The 22,605-nt window shown below is 32.6% G+C and overlaps 1 protein-coding gene across 18 annotated transcripts; it reads right to left on the minus strand.

Annotated features, from left to right (window-relative positions):
- Nucleotides 1–1,279: 1,279 nt before the first annotated feature.
- Nucleotides 1,280–9,142, minus strand: LOC112782841 (tRNA nucleotidyltransferase cca2). 18 transcript variants are annotated; one of them, XM_029296219.2, is made up of 18 exons: nt 8,703–9,091; nt 7,756–8,022; nt 7,056–7,161; nt 6,424–6,757; nt 6,193–6,329; nt 5,933–6,050; nt 5,573–5,628; nt 5,393–5,442; nt 5,174–5,272; nt 4,928–5,037; nt 4,652–4,779; nt 3,869–3,935; nt 3,642–3,725; nt 3,104–3,166; nt 2,816–2,963; nt 2,179–2,337; nt 1,730–1,824; nt 1,280–1,634 (listed from the first exon to the last, which is right to left on the minus strand). In XM_029296219.2, the coding sequence occupies exons 4-18, from the start codon at nt 6,574–6,576 to the stop codon at nt 1,530–1,532; spliced, it is 1,572 nt and encodes a 523-aa protein (XP_029152052.1). In that variant the 5' UTR covers nt 6,577–6,757; nt 7,056–7,161; nt 7,756–8,022; nt 8,703–9,091; the 3' UTR covers nt 1,280–1,529. The 18 variants fall into 18 exon arrangements, with proteins under 18 accessions (XP_029152052.1, XP_029152053.1, XP_029152054.1 ...); XM_029296220.2 differs by lacking the exon at nt 7,756–8,022 and having other exon boundaries at nt 8,703–9,092; XM_029296221.2 differs by lacking the exon at nt 3,642–3,725.
- Between the last annotated feature and the right edge of the window lie 13,463 nt (nt 9,143–22,605).

Consider the following 22,605-nt stretch of genomic DNA (forward strand, 5'->3'; position numbering starts at 1 on the left):
CCGTTCTTGGAGGAGGTATCACTAGAGCTTGGTCGTTGTTGACCATGTCTTGGTATTCTTGATCTGATTCAGACGCTGTACGTCCGTCTTCATACTGGTCGTTCGCCGTGGAGCATTGATTCCCAAGTTCCCAGCAACGGTGCCAATATTCCGAGGGTTACCTAAAACTGGGTTGCCTTTGGGCTTGTGAGTGAGGCCCAAATCCTCAATGAAGCGGATTCCGATTTATCCCACGTCCAATGGCCGTCGTCCTAGTTGTTTGTGAGAAGGTGGGGGTGGTACCTGCAAAATACTATTATGCCTAAGTAAGCAAGGGTCTTAGCAGGTTTTAGTATATTGGAACTTAAGTATACCTGAGAGAGGTCAGTGTATTTATAGAAGATTTTCCAATAACCGCCGTTGAAGTAGTTCCACTTCTGATGGTGGATAATCATCTCTTTATCTTAGGGTTATTGAAATCTCTCTTCTAAAAGTGGGTGAGAAATATTAGGGGTCAGTTATAACTCCTCTAGGAGGGAGTCATCAAGTAGCCTTCTTATCCGACCTCTCAGGAGGTCGGTCATGCGGTAGGTGTCTTTTGGACTTTGGTAGATATTTTTTAGGCTTGACTTATGTTTTTGGACTAGGCATGAATACAAACTTTAATTTTCTATTATAAGGGTGTAGGAGAGACAAAATATTGAGAAAATTAAAATTAAAATCAAACAATCACAATTCTCTTATATACCGGTATAAATGTCCAATATGTTTCTATAATATTATGTGAATCTGCCTGTAAAAAAAAAAATATTATATACTAATAGTTTCATCTATTTTTGAAAAGCTAAGTTTGATTTTAGATAATTAACTAAGTAGTTAATGTCAAATTATTATTATTATTATTATTATTATTATTATTATTATTATTATTATTATTATTATTATTTAATTCGTTTCTTTTAATCTCAATAAATTAAATTTATATGATACAATACTTTTTATCATGGTATTATCTCATAACATAAATTTTTCTAACACATAAATAATTTTTTTTAAGTATTAGACAAACATTATTACAATGAAGACATTATATCAATACGTACACATTTTTTTATTTTTTTTTCTAAAGTTCAATGGGGCAAATATCCCCAACTCCAACATGAATGCCCCGTCCTTGCATATTATATATAATTATGTCATACAATTTTATTTTGATTATTTCTACATTTTTTTCTATAACTAATTTGATATATAAAAAGTATTGCTTAAAAAATTTAGATGAACTATTTACAAAGTTAAATTTTAAATAATAATTTATCTTAATAATTAATATAAATACATATCTTTATAAATAATTTTAGATATATTCATAATTCATATATCATGTTTATATACATAAATACTTTCATCCTAATTGTGAGCTTCATACAACATTCACAAGCCATGTGTGCATTAAGTGGATTCCCCGTATCATCCAAGGCAAAGGTGTTCCGTATTTCAATATCGGTGACATGGTATGGAACAGACAAATGATCAAAGGCATTCCGACCTCACTCCAACTTTACCCGCTTAGAATTGACTTCTCTTAACCAGTCAATGCATTCCTCAGTAGTTCTAGAAGGATCGACAAGTTGCCATGCCATTGATTTTTCTTTCTGCAAGTGAAAATGATACATTAAAACCTCAAATTTAGTCAATGTGCAGTGTGCATGACTGTGGGAACAAAAATGCAGTAAACAAAATGACTTACCCACTCCTTAACGAGTGGTCCTTCTTTAAGCTGCAAGACATTCATAATATCTTCGCCATTGATCAATGGCTTCACCTCCCAAACTTTGTCGAGGCCTGTTATCCACCAAAATATGTTAACATTTTACGTACCGTGAGCTCCCAATCACTTCATCTTACTCAAGCCATCCATGCTCCTATTTTGGTTAACTTCTTTACATAACTTCACTTAAAGTGGTGAAAATTATAACTAAAACAAAGCCAAGCATAGATGGAACAAAGAAAAGAGATATAACTTCAAATGCTCCGCTAACTAGGATTATGAATATGAAGTAGAACAGGTAGATGCTGCAGTAAATTTCCAGTAAAAGCTATACACATCTTACACATTCATTCTTCAAAGGATGCAAGCAAGAGACACAAGCATCAATGCTACAAGTTAAACACGTATCAAAGACTAATATAGCTCACCTAGTTTTATTATAGAACTCTCCACTCTATTAAACAGATCTCTTCGTTTGTGCAATTGTGAGGATTCATCCTCAGTGTCGTTAATGCCAATGGGATGTAATAATATGGATACCAATAGTGCAACTCTCCATAAATCTTTAATCTCCCTCAAGACAAAACCTAAATAAATCAAATATAAAATCTTGGTCATCTCAGATGCAATTCATAATGTAAAATAACTTAGCAGTCACACCCCAGAGAAACGGATGCAGAAGAGCTGGGTGGGCATCACATTACAAAAATACTTCCACTATCCCTTTCTTATGTTTCCTTTCATTTAATTGAGGTAATCAAGCTAAGTCGCTTAAAATAGACTTACTTAACAAGCAGAGTGTAGATTGTGGCTTGAGTGAAGTGCAAATACTATGTAGGAAACAACAATTATAAAGTGAAATGAGTGGAGTGTCCATGGCTAAGTTCCACTAGAAAACTCAATAATTTAGATGAAAATCACAACATAGTAAAGCATAATAAAATTAGCATACAGCACAACTTACAAAACTAGCAAAATGAATTGACTGAAGATTGAGGACAACATGAGCTAAGAAATAAAAAGGCATAATGCCAATACTAAGGTAGCAGACCAAGAACAATGTACCTGTTAGAACCCGGACTCTAGAGGCAATAGAGACATCATCAATCAATCCTCTCATCCAATCAACATCATCAGGTTGCAAATCCTCATTAGATGCAAGACAAGGAATCAACGACAAGAATTTGTGTGATGCTCGGTGTAAATCAAGCACCTGGATTTTGAAACACAAATACAATTATAAAAACATTAACCAATAGAAACATCAACCAGATTCTGAAAAACTGAAATGATTTATATTACAAACATTAGAACTCTGTTATTCTGGTTGTACTAAGGGTAAATGGAACTGACCATTTTTGCATCCTCGCCTTTTTGCTTGAGTGAGTCAACAATAATATAATTGACAACAGGAACCTATAATTCAAAATAACATAATTCAAAATAACATGTTATCCTCATAAACCAGCATGTCATTTGGAATACAATAAAACTGACTAAAGAAACTGCATTATATAACAACAATATTAAAATGTTCCTCATAAATAAGATTTCACGGATAAAATCAACTTGGGTTTTCAATTGAGTATCAGATAAAACTTGAGCTCAATATAAACAATCCTTGAAATGAGACAAACAGTCCCTCTCAAGATTGTCTAATAGTGTGGTTGTCATCTCTACTTGTGTTGCATGACACTAACTAAATATAGATTGTAGTTTCTACAGGTCTACTATGAAATACTCCAAAACACCAACTAAAGGGGAAAAAAAAAGAACAAAGCAACACACTAGAGTTCTAATTTAGACACTTTGCTAGATGTATCAAGTCAAAGCACAAAAAGAACATTACAAATTCAAAAATAGTATCACATAGAATGGACGAGACACATACCATCTTCGCTTTCTTAACTTGGTAAGTGGTATTTTTAAGTGGGAGGAACAATGCAGCAAAAAGTAAAAATCTCCTTTCTTTGTCCTAAGTAACACAAAGGAATCACTTATCATGACCAAATATAATCAAGCAATCCAAAAATGATAATCGAATGACAACAACTTCCTATTTTGACAACAATAAATGTGAAAATGGATTATGGTAAAAATGAAAAACACATTACTCACTTTAAAGGTTGACTCTTTGAGTAAATGGATAAGGTTCCATGCAGTGTCCAAGTAAGCAACGCAAAGCCTGGATAAAGTGAAAGAATTAACTGATCAACATTGCCAAGAAAAATAACCTTTGTATCTTGTGCAAGTGAATAATAATAAACAAAATAGAGAACCAAAAAGGAAAAAATAAGGTTTAGCCATTTAGGTAGTGAAGGCATAAAGGTGAGAAAAGTGGCTCTTCATAATTTGCTCAACTACTACTGTATTATTGCTAGTAAACCAAACAATTTCTTCTTATCCACAGGTTTCGTGGGTCTTCCCTTGGGCACTTCATGCCATCTGTCAAGTTCAACCAATGTCTGATCTTATATCAAAAGTTAATTGAATATTAGAGCCAAGAAGAGCCATATGCATTTATGTAAAAATTGATGCATCTCACATCCAACTTATGGTTTTCACCTCTATTCCTTTTCATAAGATTTGGTTTTGCAAACATCTCCATATATTTCACAAGGCTTTCATAACATGTAATGTGATGAGGGAAAAGAACAAAAAAAAAAAAAGAGAAAATGATTAGAATTGTGTTTGAGTACAATAACAACACGTCTCAAAATATTATAATGATACTTCTTTCAAATTTGAAGTTCACAACAAATATCTAAGGTTGCTAGTGGTGCACTAACTACTATTGTTTTTCCTTTTTTTTTTCCGGGTAAAAGTGGCAATAATATTCAGCTAACTCTATCTCCGTGTGCAAGATGTGGTTGAAACTAATTAAAGGATTTGCAAACTTACCTTTCACATCCATCTGAAATAGCAGGTTTAAACACAGGAGGAAGACTGAACACATTCCAAAATAATGTCAGATCACAAATATGAGTCATTGCTTTGACAGCTTGATTTCCAGATATCATAAGATCAACCTACAAAATAAAACACAAGAGCCCATAGATGACTAAATTTTCAATTTTATACATAAGCTATTTCCTTTTAAATATGCAATAGCATTCCGTAACTGAAAACCACTTCCTAAGTATCCATATTGAAGGGAATGGGAGGGTTAGCACATACCTCTTTTCCAATGCGCTCTTTGCTAACTTTAGCAGCTAGAGCATCTTTCACATCATCACATGCAGCAGCTACTTTCAGATCTTCATCTAGAGTGAATTCAAATCTAACACCTAAATATAATAAAACATCTCTCTTAAACAGAGCTGGAAACCTAGTTTAATCTTCAAATAAAAGCATACCGGGAGGGGGAAAAAAAACGTTTACAGGGTATACAAAAATGCAAATATCTTCCAAATTAAAGTATACCAAATCTAATGGCTCGAAGAACTCGTAAAGGATCATCAAGAAAGGTGGCCTTTGGAGGTAAAGGAGTCACTATCCTTCCGGACTTAAGGTCTGAGATCCCTGCAAAATGCCAAAGAGATTGTTACATGTGGAGATATAAAAAAGAAATGTGTGGAGGGAAGGGGAAGAGGGAGGGTCAAGTAATTCTTATACTTGTTTTGGCAATAGATCAATTCTAACCTCTTTTGGTATAATCTTCAACCGAGTCAGTGTGGATATTGTAGAATAAGCTGCCATGCACAACCAAACAGCTTTAGGAAACTATCATCTAAAATGTCTAAATGGGGAATCAAACCAACATTCACAGAAAAAAAGAAAAGAAAAATAGGCCATAGCCTAGGTATAAAAACACAAAGATACCTGTTAATTGTCAAATCCCTCCTACATGCATCCTCTTCAGGTGTGCCAAAGCTTTGCTGTTAGACATGAAGAAAAACTTTATTCGGTTGAACTTGACTTGGTCATGCGGAGAATACACACAAGCAGACATTGCAATGATAGATAATCAACATGTTCATGTTGCCATAAAATTAGCTTAATAAACAAGGAGAGTGCAAAACACAGGAAATTCACCTTCATCGATAACAAGACAAGACATTCACGTGAGTCCAACTAGGAGGAAATTAGCAGAACATCTTATCTTACATGACAATAAATCAAAAGAAAAGAAGTGGAATATGCATATAGCAAGAATACCATTAAGTGTGTACGGTAACATACCTTAGAAGGAATGCGGCTATTCTTAATATACTCTTCACTCCTTAAGTTAACAAAATCAATCTGCATATCCAACCAACGCATCGTTGCTGTCTCCAAATGTTTAGACCGGTCAGGGTTGCTGCCAAAAAATAAAAATGTCATTTATGTTCTACATTGCTTCAAAGAATTCAATTTTCATGACTAAACAGAGTAACACATGAGAAACATACAATAAAATTGTAAAAGAAAGCAATAAAGAAGAGAAATTGGAAGGAACATACGACTTAATCTTGCCATCACCCCGAACATCTTTACCTTCACCGATGGACACCAAGTACTCCTTCACCTTATGGGCAAACTCGGTGCCCATCATATTGTCAAGAGCGATATCGATGTCATAGCAATCCTTTGCCAGGAGCTGCAAAACCAACCAAATTCAAACCCTAAACAGAAAAATTAGGGCTACAGAGCTATCTACAGATAGAAAAAGAGGGGGGGGGGGGGGGGGGGACCTTGTCACGGACCCAGCCGCCGGCGACGCGGACCTGAGTTTGGAGGTTGAAGTGGCGGAGACTGGCGAGAAGCCTATCGAAGATCCTGCGCTCAATGTCGGAAAGTTCGATTTTGTCCCTCACCTGAAGAACGTGCTGAGTGGCAACCGACATTGATCGCAGGCGTAGCAGATTAGAAACGACGGCGTAGAGATGGTTGTTGTTATCTTGTTGGAAGGGGAGAGTTTAAGAGAAAGCCAGGTTGCAAGAACCGGACCGGTCAATAAATCAGTGAAGTCACTGGTTCAATGGTTCATTGGTTCGACCGAGATTCAACCGGGGTTCAACCGGTTTACTTAAACATAAAATAAAATTATTAAAAAACCTATATATAATTTTAAATATATAAATTCAATAATTTCCAATCAAATAAAATTCAAAATTTCACAACTTCACATAATAAATCATCCATAATTTAATATTAGAAGTTCACAAACAACTTCAAACGTCAAAGTTCGTAGCTAAAAATAACCAAAACACACAGAGTGACAAACACATAATGTTCTACTTTCAAAAGAAACATTAACAAACAAGTTTTCAACTAATCAAAAGACACAACTCATCAGATTTTTCTTATCACAGTAAAATATTACCAAGCTGGATCAGATTTTCCTAGGTTTTCTTCTAGAAGAACCAGTTTAGGATTTTTGGACAGCATTGAGAGTATTGTCTTGGTTGATCACTTTGTGATGGTTCCATCTTTAACATACAACAAAAAAAATCATGAACAAAATTAATTCTGCAAACAAATTTGACAGAATGATGAACAAAATTAACTCAACCAAACAAAATTAACTCAGCAAACAAAATTCAAAATCCAGCTAACAAAAATCAGGAAGAAAATTAAATAATTAACCAAATTAAATGATTCCTAGTCACAGAAGATAAGATATTCAAAACCAAAAATCATGAGCCAAAGTTCTGAAAACCGGACCGGTCATCAAACCGCTCGTCAATGGTTCACTGATTTACTGGTCCAACCGATTTAACCGTGGTTCAACCGGAAAAACCGTTCCATAATAAAATAATAAAAATTATAAATAAACATCATAAAATATCTTTCAAATTTAAAACCTACACAAACTATCAGTCTATCACCAACTAAATGTAATTAATTAATCATCAAAATATGCAAAATTAACATCATTATACTTCCATTAAAAATAACTGGATTGAATCGCAGTGCACAAGTTAAAGATAGACAATATTGCCTTAAAGTAATTGAGTCAAAAAGTAAAACAAAACAGGCCCTTTTAATTCTTTTATGCTTGTAGGCTTCAATACAATCATTACCATACAGAAGAACTTTCTTGAAGGAATTTATGACAACCAAAATAGGCCCTGCTTTTGTCTGAATTGTACAAGATATGATTAACAAGGTTAAATATTGTAGTTAATCAGACCAAAAAAGAACATTTCCCAGTTGTCTCACTGAGTCCAGCCAAATGGAACAAACATCACTGTGTACTAGCATAATTCTAGATCAGACTCGGTTCCAGAAGATGTTATTATCTTCACCAGCTCCCAATTCCCATTTGAAAGTTGAAGCCAACACTGAACCTTTTGAAATAAGGAACTTCAGAAGTAAGGGAAAGAAATAGAAAATTCTAAACTATCCATGTCTTACTAATAATGAGAACAGAAAAACTCAATCTCTTGAACTCAATAATTACATCAGTTATCCAACTAAATAATTGCATCACAGTTATCATAACCTGATTTCAAAGCTAGAAGCAAAGTGAAATTAAAAACTTGAAGCATATAATAAATCAAAAGATCACCAATTGCAATTTTTTAATAAGAACAGAAGTTAAGAACAATGAAAAATGAAGAAAGATTAACATTTTTCAACCCAATTTTAACAAAGCTCATCACAATGATTAACAACAACAAAAAACACTGAAGGAACAGTGAATCAGTAACATGGGCAGTGCAAATTTAAAATTTAAAAGTTATCAATTTAAAATCTATCATCAAATACAATCAGTGAGTAAAGCCAATCAACCAAGCACTGACTGAGCATTCTGTTATGATTCTGTTACTGGGAAGCAACAAATTCAAGTTACAAATTCAAGTTACAGCAACATATTAACAAATCTTAGTAAAGTCCCGATTTACAGCAACATTTAGATCAGCAACAAGGCAAATTTATTGATTGGCAATTCAGCAACATGCAAAAATACAGGGAGAAGGAAAATTTGGAAAAGAGAGAACAGGGAAGCGATGGTTCAGGGACTCACCAACGGTTGACGGCGAGTCGGCAACCACCCCACAGAAGGCGACGAAGCAAGAGACAACCCCACGAGTTGCTTCTGCCGCCGCCGGCGAGACAGACGAACCACGAGATGCCAGTGACCGATACGAGACTCGAGTGACACTGGAGCAGCAACCAACGGGCACAGCTCGAGCACTCACTGGCGGAGGGAGGCGCGAGCAGCCGAGCACAGAGGAGAGAGGGGAGATGCGAGCACACGAAGCGGAGGATCCGGCGAGAGGCCCGAGACCACGAAACGGTAGTTCTTGAGTGCGACGGACGGCGGCAGCAGTCTCTCACTCCGACAGACGGCGACAACGATTGGTGGAGGCTGCTAGGGTTTGCATTCTTTGGTGGAGGCTAGGGCATTTGCTGAAGGAAGGAGTTGGAGAAGGGGGGATAAGTGGATAACGCGTGCAATCCTCCTTTCAAGAAAGGAAACGACGTCGTTTTTGTAAACCGGCCGGTTCAGCGGTTCTCTAACGGTTTTAGATTGTGCGGTTTTACACACTGGACCGCTTTTTAGAACATTGTCATGAACAAATCAAAAATTTCAGAACCAGTAATCACAAGAATGAACAGCGCAAAACTCAGGCTAGAATACACAAATAAATACTACAAAATAATTTCAAGTAACAACAAACAAAATTCAAAATCCAGCTAACAAAAATCATGAACAAAATTAAGTAATTAACCAAAATAAATGATTCATATTTCCTAGTCACAAAAGATAAGATATTGAGAACCAAAAATCATGAACAAATTAGAAATTTCAGAACCAGTCACAAGAATGAACAGCGCAAAACTCAGGCTAGAATACACAATTAAATAAATACTACAAAATGGAGAAAAGGAGAAGACCTACCTGAAGCACGAACAGAATGAACAGAGATGTCAGTGGCGAGGGAAGTTTCCAGCTAACGGATGAAGACAGAATGAATAGAGATGTCAGGCGGTGAGGGAAGCACGAAGAAGTTCTTGACAATGACGGTTACGGTAACGGTGACGGAGGTACGGTGAACACAGAGAGAGCACTCTCGAACAGAGGAGACGACGTCAAGCTCCTGCGTGGTTGAGGTGGTTACGGGCTGCAGGCGGTGGTTGAGGTGGGTCAATGGGTGGCTAGGGCTTGAGTTGATTCTTTCTTTCATTTACAAAGAGGAATGGGGCTGCCGCTGCGATGCATTGGGGTAATGGGTAGTTTGATTTAGGGTTTTCTTTTTTTTTTTTAAATGTAAAACGCTGTCGTTTTGAAGTTTGTTGTCAAATTGGAAATTTTCTTAATAAACCGATCGGTTCAATCAGCTTATCGGTTCGACCGGTTCTCTGACCAGTTTTTCAAACAGATTTATGTGATTAACCAAACCAATTTAATAACCGATTTTCAATTAACCCGATTGAATCGGCTGATCCGGTTCGGTTTTTAGAACAATGAGAAAGAGAAATAGTCGTAACAGTTGGCGTGCGTAGGAGTGAGAATCTTTTTTTGGTTACCCAGTATCCCCGTCAGGTCGCCAACTAAGGGTGTGTTTGAGATTCATGTTGGAGAACATAGAAGTTTATTTGAGTATTTTGAACGTCTTATTTTTATGTTTGGCAATTTTGTGAAGCTCTAGACTTAAAATTGTTTTCACTTCTGAACGTTTATGTAAAGCAAAAAATTTTAGCTTTTATGTTTAAGTTGGGGAAGATTGATTATAGATGAGAAATTTATTCCTTTTCTGCTAACTCTATCCTTCATTTTCTTCTATAAAAAAGATGCAAGTAACCATATAATTTTTACAGTAATTCTTTGTGTATGTTCTTCGTTCTAAATTTTTTTTTATCAAAATCTTTTAAATTTGTTTCAATCACGCTAAGATAAATATTTTAATTTTTTTATTATATTTTTTATTTATATGATAAATATTTTTATATTATTTTTTTAGTGTTCTAATGTTATATTTTTATTGTATTTTTTATTCATATGACAACTATTGTTGATATAAATTCTTGTTTTTATTAATTTTTATGATATTTTTATTATTTTTTGTTTATATAAATTTTTTCTATCCTTTATTGTATTATATTTATGTTGTATATACATTTTTTATTTTTTTATTTGGTTTTATTCATATAAATTTTATTTACTTCTTATTATAATTTTTTTGTTCATATGATATATGTTGTTGGTTGTAATTTTTTTTGTTTTTATTATACTTCTCACTGTACTTTATTTTTATTTTTATTATATACTAATTATAAGTAACAAAAGAGCCATAAATAATAAAAATTTATAATCCAAAATGATACTAAATTAAAGAGTACTAATAGTACTAAATAAATTATAGAATATTTTCTTTTTCTTTGATATTATAAAATGTATAGTACTCTTTTTCATATTTTTATTTTTTATTGTATTTATTTTATTTATATAATAAATATTTTTTATATTTCTTTTAGTGTTTTGCTGTTTCATGTATATTATTATTTCTTATTGTTTTTTGGTTCATCTGAATTTTTTTATTATATGAAATTTTTTTATGATATTTTTTATTATTTTTTATGTATTTTATTAGTATTTTATCTTTTAATTTAATATTTATTAGTATTTTTATGTATTAAAATATATTTTATCAATTTTTATATATTATTTTAATTTAGTAAGTAAATATTAATTTATTATAAAATATTATTTAAAATAATGTCTCTTAATAATAAGATCTATTCAAATATAAAGTAAAATGATAGGATAATATAAAATATTATTTAAATTGATGTCTTTTTTAGTAACTTTTTTTTATCTAAAAGTAATTTTTAGTAGTATAATCCAAATAACATTTATTTACTATAATCAATTTTGATATAAAGATTGCAAATTATATAAGAGTCTAAGTTTATTGCTACTGCTGACTAATAAAATTGCTATGTGTATATATAGTAAAATTTAAATTTCTGATATTTATCTACTTATATACTAAACTGGGTTTTCCCTTAGCTAATGGAAGTGAGGTGTCGATTCCTCATGAATTCATTTTTCTCTTAAAAAGAATACACTATTCTCTCTTCTAAGTTTATTTATAAAAATATTTTTATTATAATTATACTATAATTAGCATTAAGTAATAATACAGAATTATATACTAATTTAGGAAAATATCTTTATTATAGTTATATAAAATCAATATTTAATGCATTATTAAACTACTTATCAATTATCAATCGGAAATATTTTTAATCATTTCAATTATATTGATAATAATAATAATATAATATGATAATTATATGATAATGACACCGGTTATTAATAACCAATTTATATTTCTCTAAATAAATTTATTTTAGAAAAATATATTTATTATAATTATATTACAATATTACAATAATATTTAATGAATAATATATAATTATACTAATTTAAGAAAATATCTTTATTATCTATTTATTCTATTCTATTGTATAAAAATCGGAGTTTTGCACTTAATGATGGAACTGATGTAGCATGCTCTTGAGGTGTTTCCTGATCTATCTATTTCATCTAATTCGTTAAAGCAAATCAATTATAATTAATTAATTATATCAATTAATTAATTTGATTAGACATTCAAATCTCACCATTTATTATAATTTATATGAATTGATTAATTATAATTAATTATATTAATTAATTAATTTAGTTAATTATATTAATTATTTGATTTGATAGGAGTAAATATCAAATTATTTAATAAATAATAAATATGATAACAAAATATATGAATTAATTCAACTAGTTTATTTTTCTCAATACCATCTATTTATATAAGATCAAATATTTTTTATTCATTGGCTCTCTTTTCTCTCTCCCTCTCTCCCTCCCTCTCTCTCTCTCTCATGTTTAAGGTACAATTTTTGTAATTTATTTAATTTTTGTTTCTTTTATCTTTATTTATACATTTTATTTTTTTATATATATTTTTTAAATTTTTGTTTATTTTAATTGCTTGTTATTATGCACATACTTTTTTTTTCTTTTAGCTTCTGATTAACAAAAAAGATGTGTCATCTTTACGTTGTTTTTAAATAATCTTACTATAATTTTATTTTGTAATATTCTATTTTGTCAAGTGTACTTCAATTTATATATAATATATATATTGTCTTTTTTTTTGTGATTCACAATTAATATATACATTGTTCGTGTATGTAATTTATATGTTAATATTTTTATTGATTCTCTTTATTATTATTTTTTTGTGTGTCTCTTTGTTGCTCTTTATTTTAGTTATATTCATTGATTTCTCTGTATTGATGTTTTTTTTATTTGAAATATCGTGACAATTTAAAGTGTATGTTGTGACCCATGTGATATTTGTTAATTTGGTGTATTTTTTTAGATGGTTTATGTTATAATGTGTTTAAGGAATTGACTTAAAATTATAATATAATATATAAATTTATATATAATATGATTTATAGTATGTTAAAATATTAGAACATTATCATATAGATATTTTTTTATTTGTCCATTAGATTCAACTATATAGGATCTTGAAAATTATGCAATTATGTAATTAGTTATTTTTTTATATAATTATTGTATTAATCATTTATATTAATGAGACTATTTTCATTATTAATATTTATAAATATGCTATATATCTCCTCTTTTAGCTCTTTCCTAAAAATATTGGCATATAATTAATGTAGATAACATATATATTGAGTAAGTATCTCTATTAAATTAATCATGAAAGTTAATAAAATATAATGGCATAAATTTCATCTAATTATAGCAAGTATCTCCATTAAAAATATTACCGTGTGTGTGTGTGTGTATATATATATATATAAGGAGTAATAGTAAATTGTTACAATTATTTATTATCTAAAAAATCCGTACCTCAAACATAGATCTTCTTCTGTTTATTATTTTTCATACCTAACGGCTACTAACTATGATTCTATCAACAGTGTTACCTATGGTAGATTATGTAATGAAACAGTTTGAAAAATAAAGGCAAGAATTATAAGGTTATGGAAAGTCCATCCAAATTTGATAAGAACAAGACGACTTACATAGAAATAGTTCTCATGGATGATAAGGTAAGTTGATTATTTTCCATAATTCTTTCAAGTGATGCTAGGTCTATTTTATAAATAATTTTTGTTTATATATATATATATATATATATATATATATATATATATATATATTGTGATTTATTGAAGAAAATAGATTATTAAAATCGATTAGTAATAATTTTAGAGTTAATCCAATTAACACTAGATTAAAAAAAATAAACAATGTATAACATGTTACTTTTTTATTAATCAAATTATTATAATTCAAATTAATTTTAAAAAAATAATTTAAAATTATAATGTCAATCTTATCACGTGTATGGCACTGGTAATTACACTTGTTTAAAAGTAAAATTCTTTCAATGCGGTCCTTATTCATTCTCTCCATGTGACCAAAAGGACTCTCTTATCGATTTTTGAGTAAAAAATAACCGAAAGAGTCTAATAGTCAGGGGGTGCTGAAAGAACATTTCGGTCATACGGAGAGAATAAATAAAGAGCGCATTGTTATTTTTTAATGGTTAGAGAACACTAAATTTTTCTCATAAATGATTAGAGACCAAAAATAATTTTACTCTTTATTTAAATAAATAAGAGAATTGGCTACTTGATTAACTTAAAATTATTATTATAATTTAAGTATATATTATATATTTTTTAGATATATTTAAAATAAGTACAATAATTATGTATACATTAGAGATAACATATTCATATAAACTATAAGATTTATTTAAGCAAAAATAAAAAATTAATATAAATAAAAAAGTAAAACGCACAACTAAACCAAATCCAACTCAATATTACGCAATTCACCCAAACTTAAAAACGTTACATGAATTTCCTAAATGCACGTTTCTATATAAATTGAATGAGTGTCGTTCGATTTGTCAATCTTCATAGTTAATCAAATTTGCCCAATTCAAATTACGAAAAAAAAATACAAATAAAAATAGCCGGAGTTGATTTATGCATACATGTCACGTCCCTTAGTTTATGCATGCATGTAACGTTCCTAATAATTCGAAATAAGCTGTTTCGATTTATCCCTAGTTTTGTTCCTATATAATTCGAATGAAAGTGATTCGAATTATACACAATGAGCGCCCATGGTATTTCGACTTGAGCTTAGTTGATTTACTTGTTTTCTTATAAAAAGTCTGAGGTACTTAAGTACAGCTAGGCTAGATATTATGTTTGGAGTTGGTTTGCTTAGCAGATTTATGGAGGAGCCTTGTACCAATCATTTGTAAGCGGAAAAAAGATTCTGCGATATATCAGAGGTACTTTAAATGATGATATTTTTTGATGAAAATACTAATGAAGTAAATCTTGTCGATTACACTGATAGTGATTGGGGTGGAGATATTGAAACAAGAAAAATACTTCATGGTTTGCGTTTCATCTTGGTTATGGTGCAATTTCATAGTTTTTAAAGAAGCAATCAGTAGTAGCACTCTCTACAGCAAAAACAGAATATATAACAACAGCAAGTTTTGCAACGCAAATAGTTTGGCTAAGAAGAATTCTTGAAAAATTGAATAAGAAATAAAGTACCCTAACAATAATATTTTGTGATAACAAGTCTGCTATTACACTTTGTAAAATATTTTAGTAGTAGAAGCAAAAATAATATACGAAAATAATAAAAAATAATACAAATAAATTTAAATATCTAAAACCAAATATATTAATTAAGCTTTTAATAATTTAATTAACAGATAAAAAAATATATTAATTTAAAAATATTTTCTTATTTTAATACTTTAGCAATGTTGCATAATAGTTAAAAAATGTATAGAGTATAACTTGAATGAACCAACTTTGATTCTCTATTATCCGGGTGTAATGGAGACAAAATATTGTAAAAAAACTAAAAGTAAAATAAAACAATCACTTACAATTTGCCTATATATATATATATATATATATATATATATATAGGCAAATTGTAAGGTCCCACATTAGTTGGGAAGGGGAACGAAGCATGCTTTATAAGGGTCCATTTCCCTAATATGACGCGTTTTGACGAGTGAGTGTAGAGACTTCGGCTATCATCCCTATCGTCAAAGACAAAACCGTGAAGCGGGTGGTCTGAGCTGTTTAAGATGGTATCAGAGCCGGAGCCCGAATCGATGTGTCAGCGAGGGCGCTGGGCTCCCTTAGGGGGTAGATTGTAAGGTCCCACATCAGTTGGAGAGGGGAACGAAGCATGTGTAAGACCCAGAACTCTTGAAAAAGGACTATCATGAGCTAATTTCAAATTCAGTATTTTTGTAGTTTTAATTTCAAAAATTTCTTTATTAAAGAAAATTAAAGCAAGTTTCGATTAATTGAATTGGAAATAAATTAAGATTATTATCCAATTTTACAATTGTTGAATTATTTTCTATATTCAAATTACAAAGTTGGTGGTTGTGAAATAATAAGGATTTTTATATGATTTGGACTAAATAATTAATATTTTAAAATATATTAATACTACTATTTTGGAAAATAAAAAAATTAATTATATTATTTCTGATTTTTGAATTTGAATATTTTATTGAAAATAATTTGTAAAATTGATGAGTAAATAATATTTTCCTACGTATAATTAGTGTTGGATTTAACTTGGATTTCAATTACTATATTATTCCCAATTCTATTTGAAATTACAAAACTACCCCTAGACCTATTTTTACTCAAAACCCTAATCCCCTCTAACCCTAATAGGCACCGCAGCCCTTCCCCCAAATCAAGCAGCAGCACACACGGTTTCCTTTCTCTTTTTCATGAAAGGAAAGAAATTGAAGCAGAAAACAAAATTGAGGGAGAAGAAAAAAAGGGTTCGCCGCGCGTGGAGAGAGAAGGAAGCTCACCGCGCTGCCGTCGTCCTCACTGCGTCGCGCTGCCACTGCAGTCCATGTGTCCTAGTCATCGCCAGGGAAAAGCCAGCGCCGCCAGTGCCACGTCGCCGAGCCTCCTCGCCGTTGATTAATTAATCGTAGAAAAATCAAAGTGACGCAGCAAAAGCTTGTAGAATGCAATGGAACATGATAGTTGGGAATAGAGGTAATAGAATGGTGACTAAACGTATCTTAGACTTGAATACTTGAAGAGTTTAGTAGATTATGGTAAGTAAGGATTTCTAAGAAATTAAGTTTAATGATGGCTATAAGATTAAATTAAATTAGAGTAGATTTCGGAGACGATTATAAGTGTAATTGAATTGAAATGCTAATGTTGTATTGAGGTTGACTGAGATAAGATAAGAGTGAGAACGACAAGTACGATATGGGCTTGAATTCAGTTAAAATATGGAGTTATAAATAAGAATAAAAGATGTAAATAAGAGTTTGCACTCACGTGGAGGGATGAAAAGGTGAATGGTGAGAGATAGGTTTAAGTTAAGGGAACATTTAATGAAGATGATAGGTAAACCAAATTTTGGGGGACAAAATTTCTTATTTGGTGGGGAGAATGTAAGAACCGCAAATTAATTAACCGATTAATTAACATAAAATAATAATAATTTAATTGTCCGGAATAGATCCAAAATTTTAGAATATTAATTAAAAAAAAATATAAATATGATATTTGGACTCAATAGATTTTTCTGAATTAAAAAATATAATTTTCTTCGAAAAATTGCATAAAAATACGTACCGGTAAATTAACCGGCAATACGGGCTTAAGTTTGTCCGGTATTATGCGAGAATAATAAAAACAGTAGAAAACCTTAGAAAAATAATTAGAATTGAAAACCGAGTACTAATTTTAAAGGTTTGGCCCAAAGTTGGGACAAACGGGCAAAAAACGCTAACGGGTTGGACTGGACCTAAGTTGGGCCCAAGCCCAACATTATAAAAGTCCACTAAGTGGCTATTTCAGCCACTTTGTCACAACACAAGCAGCAGCAACGTGCTTGAGAGAGAAGAGAGCAAAAGGGGTTTTGGTCACTGTTCACCACTAACTTCCAGTTGCCATAACTCGAGCTACGGTACTCCGATTCGCATGCCGTCAGTGGCTACATGAAGCTCTCGCTGAGCTCGTCACTTCTAGCTAGGTATTATGGTAAGCTTTTCACTCATCTCTGCCCAGTGTACTACCCTAAGAATTTCGAAAATTTGGGTTTTGGTTTTGAGTGAATTTTTGTGTTTGATTGATTAGGTGGTCTCTAAGGTTGGGCTATTGGTGGTTTGTGTCCCAAAAACCATCGAAAAAGGTAAGAAAACTCTTTACCTTATGAATTTGTGTATTTAGAAACCCTAGGTATTGATTTATGGTCATTTATATGATTTTAGTTAAGTTCTTGCACTTGTTGGAGTTGATTTGGAGCTTCGAAGGTAAGATTGGTGATTTGTTGGTGATTGGAAGCTTAAGTTGGGTTCAATTTGGTGATTTAGTACATATTGGAAATCGACCAATGTATGATTTCGGTTTCCTCTATGTAATGTATAACATTTCTGGATACTTAAGCTAGTGACCCATAGGATAGGTTGGATTGATTTGATTGTGGGATTGGATGATGCTTGATGATGTTGTTAAAATTGATAATGTGTGATGATGTTAATTCTTGTGATGGTTTTGATGTGTTGAGATGAGAATGATGATGAGGTGTGATAGATGAAGCTTATAAGTAGTTAGATTTTGGTGCTAGTGTTTAATATTGAATGTTGAGGTGCAAATTATGAAATTGTGGGGTTTTAGTGGTGGAATGGATTGATATAGGTGTTGAGTTGGTTGAATTGGGATAGAAAGGTAAAGTATAGCATTTGGTCGTGTTTTATGGTGAATTTAGTAGGCTTGGAATTGGTTTGGTTGTGAATTTTGAAGTTTTGAGAATTTAGTGAATTTTGGTAAAAATAGATTTTTGGTGAACTTTGATGGATCGTATCTTGAGCTACAGTTTTTGAAATTGAATGAATTTTATATCAAATTAAAGATAATTCAAAGAGCTTTAAAACGGTATAGCCTTTGTAAAAATTTGAATTTTGTAGCGAAAGATATGATCGTCGGAAGTTGGTGTCAAAAATCTGAATTCTGTGATGTTGCAGAATTTATGATTTCTGGTTTATGTATGGATGCACACTGCTGTGCGCATGCTCTAAACAGTGGCTATTTTTTACTTGTGCATACGCACAGCCTTGTGCGCACGCACACCTTGTGAAAATTTTGAAAACGTGCGTACGCATACTTTGGTGTGCACGCACAGACAAGGGGATGCCTACTGTTGGGAGCGCTAGCACGCTCTGTGCGCACACACTGGGAATGACAGTTTGTTCAGGGCGATCCCACGTATCTGTGCACGTGTTTAAAATGAAAACTTTTACTTTCTGTGTGTACACACACTACTATGCATACGCACACTTCTTGAAAATCCTTTTGTGCGTGCGTACGCACAATCCTATGCGTACGCACACTGTCCTGTTCTTCAATAAAAATCTTGTTTTTAACTGTTTTACCTTCCTGGCAAGCTTGTAAACTTTCGTGACACTTATCTAAGATCCTTTAGCTTATTTTTAGGTGTCAAAACATGGGGGATGCCTTAGGTAAGTTTAATTAGATTCTTGTAAAAAGTTTAGAAAATAGAGATTTAGGTTTCTGGAGTACTGAGGACGGATTTGGTTGAGTGAGAAGGCGGAGTATTATGTTGATGATCACTGACAATGAATTATGGAATTTTGAATTGATGGTGGTTGAGATGAGTTTGGGACTCGGAATGGAATGATGGATCACTGATATACTGAATGAAATGATTTTGAAAATCACTGATGTAATGTTTTTATACTGAAATTGTTGAGACGCTATACGCCTGGCAGGGACGGCGGTTGGATCCCACCTATCGAGGTCATGGCGGCGGCGTAAGGGCGGTGGTTAGTCCCGCTTACGTTGAGATGTGAGGTCCGTGGCAAGAGTATCCCGCTCACATCCCTTCGGAATCACTATATTGTGCAGGCACTAACATCTTGGACCGTGATTCGGGCACGATATCTCGGGGGTTCTCATTATGAGACCGAAGGGCGAATCTCCATGGAGGTGTGTTGGGTTGGCAGTTGAACCGACAATGTGATATCACCGCCAATAGGACAGGCATTCATCATGTGCATCTTCTATCTGTTTGTTTGCTTTGTTGATTTGAAATTGTTTGCCTAATTGTATAACATGCCTAATTGTCTATTTGTATTACTTGATATACATGATTATACTTGTGCTTTCCTTGCATTGTTATTACTTGTGTATTCTACTTGGATTGAGGAGGTTCGGAAGGCGGTGGCGATGGGATCGCATGGCGGTTAAGCTGACGAAGGCTTTGGGACAGCGGAGAATTGTTAGATTAGAAAATTCACTAAGTTAGATTACCCGTGATTATTATGGTTTTAAAGTTGTGTTTTATAAGTTATAGTTATGCTTTAAGTTGAATCTCATGATGGATATAAAAGCTCTAGGATTGCCTCTGGCATCCAGGAGTTTTATATCTTACTTCACTGGGCACTGTTACCATACTGAGAACCTCCGGTTCTCATTCTATACTTTGTTGTTATTTTTCAGATGCAGGTCGTAACCCACCTTGGTGAGTTGCGAGATGGTGACAGAGCGAAGGACCTTGATTATCTTTTGGAGTCTTTTGAACTCTTTTGTTTAGATTCTCTCACTTTTGTATTTACTTTTGCCTTAGAGGCTTACTTTGAGAGATATATTTTGTATATTCTGCTTTAACTATCAAAACTCTGTATCTCAGTATTTAACTAGTCAACCTAAACTCCGCAGGCTTAGACTAGTATCTTATGATCATTATACTCTTATATATTTACATATATCTTGTTATCTTACATAGTGGATCTTGTCTTTTATGCTTGTAGCTTCGTGTGAACGTTCGCGCTTTGTAATTTCCTATTTAAGCTTATTTTCTTCATCAGGCTTCTAGAATTATTAGTCCTTCTATATATATTTATGAATGAGCCTTAGGATTGTCGTGGCCTCTGATTAACCTTTGCTTTAAGGCATGAGGTAAGGCTTAGGGTAATTAGGGTGTTACACAAAGTTTGGGAGGTAAACCCTATGGTTTGGTAGTGGTTGATGACTTTTCGAGATATGGTTGGGTTCTTTTCTTGGCTTATAAAAATGATGCCTTTCATGCCTTTTCTTCACTTTGCAAAAAGATTCAAAATGAAAATGATTTAAAAATAGCCCACATTAGAAGTGATCATGGAAAGGAATTTGAAAATCAAAATTTTGAAAGCTTTTGTGATGATTTTGGAATAGCTCATAACTTTTCATGCCCTAAAACACCTCAACAAAATGGGGTTATTGAAAGAAGGAATAGAAGCCTTCAAGAAATGACAAGGGGAATGCTTTGTGAAAATGATGTTCAAAAATTTTTGTGGGCCGAAGCTGTAAATACAGCTTGTTATATCCTAAATAGAACAATCATTAGAAAAGTCTTGAAGAAAACCCCATATGAGCTTTGGAAAGGAACTCCTCCTAATGTCAAGTACTTTCATCTTTTTGGATGCAAATGTTTTGTGCTTAACAACAAAGAAAATCTTGGTAAATTTGATCCAAAATCATATGAAGGAATATTTGTAGGGTACTCAACCACTAGCAAAGCATTTAGAGTTTACCTTAAAGAACATAGAACTATTGAGGAGTCCATACATGTATCTTTTTGTGACACTAACTCTATACCCAGTGCTATCTTAGACGATGATGCAGGAAGTGAACCCGAAGCAAGACCTCAAGATCAAACAAATTCCAAATCTATCCCAGATGTTGAAACTGCCAGTTTAGAAACTTCTCCTCAGAACGGAAGAGACGTTTCCATTTTGTCTTCTGACCAAGACAGAGAATCTAGAACAAAGATCTCATCTGAAACTTGTCAAAGAAATCCTCCTCTCAAAAGCCTCGTGAATGGAAATTTTTGAAGGATTACCCTCATGAATTCATCACCGGTGATCTTTCACAAGACATAACCACAAGATCCTCAAGAAAGAAGCAAGTGGATGCAAACAGCGTTGCCTTTTTGTCCCAATTAGAACCTCTCAATGTGAAGCAATCTCTTGAAGACCCCTCATGGGTTAAAGCCATGGAAGAAGAGCTATCACAATTTGAAAAGAATAAGGTTTGGACCCTTGTACCGAATTCAAATGATAAAAAGGTAACCGGTACAAAATGGATATTCAAGAATAAATTGGGTGAGGATGGTAGTGTGGTGCATAACAAGGTTAGACTAGTGGCCCAAGGTTACGATCAAGAGGAAGGCATTGACTTTGATGAGTCATTTGCCCCGGTAGCAAGAATGGAAACAATTAGGTTGCTTCTGGCCTATGTTACCCATAAGGGTTTTAAAAATGTTTCAAATGGATATTAACTATACCTTTTTAAATGGATTTATTGACAGCAAAGTATTTGTGGCTCAACCCCCGATTTTGAAAGCAAAGATTTTCCAAATCATGTTTAAACTCTCTAAGGCTCTTTATGGCCTTAGGCAAGCTCCAAGAGCTTGGTATGAAATGTTTAGTGCCTTCTTGTTGGAAAATAATTTTCAAAGGGATACCACCGATACTACTTTGTTTATAAAAGAATTTAATGATGATATCTTACTTTTCCAAATTTATGTGGATGACATTGTGTTTGGATCGGCTAATGAATCCTTGTGTGAAGAGTTTGGAAAACTAATGACTAGTGAGTTTGAAATGAGTTTAATGGGAGAATTAACTTTCTTTCTTGGTCTTCAAATCAAACAAACTCCTAGTGGTATCTTTATTCACCAAGGAAAATATGCCAAAGAATTGATTAAAAAATTTGGTTTAGAAAATGCCAAACCAATGGGAACCCCTATGCATCTAAACACTAAACTTGAC

Source organism: Arachis hypogaea, chromosome 20 (assembly GCF_003086295.3).
Source record: "Arachis hypogaea cultivar Tifrunner chromosome 20, arahy.Tifrunner.gnm2.J5K5, whole genome shotgun sequence".
Taxonomy (NCBI): Eukaryota; Viridiplantae; Streptophyta; class Magnoliopsida; order Fabales; family Fabaceae; genus Arachis; species Arachis hypogaea.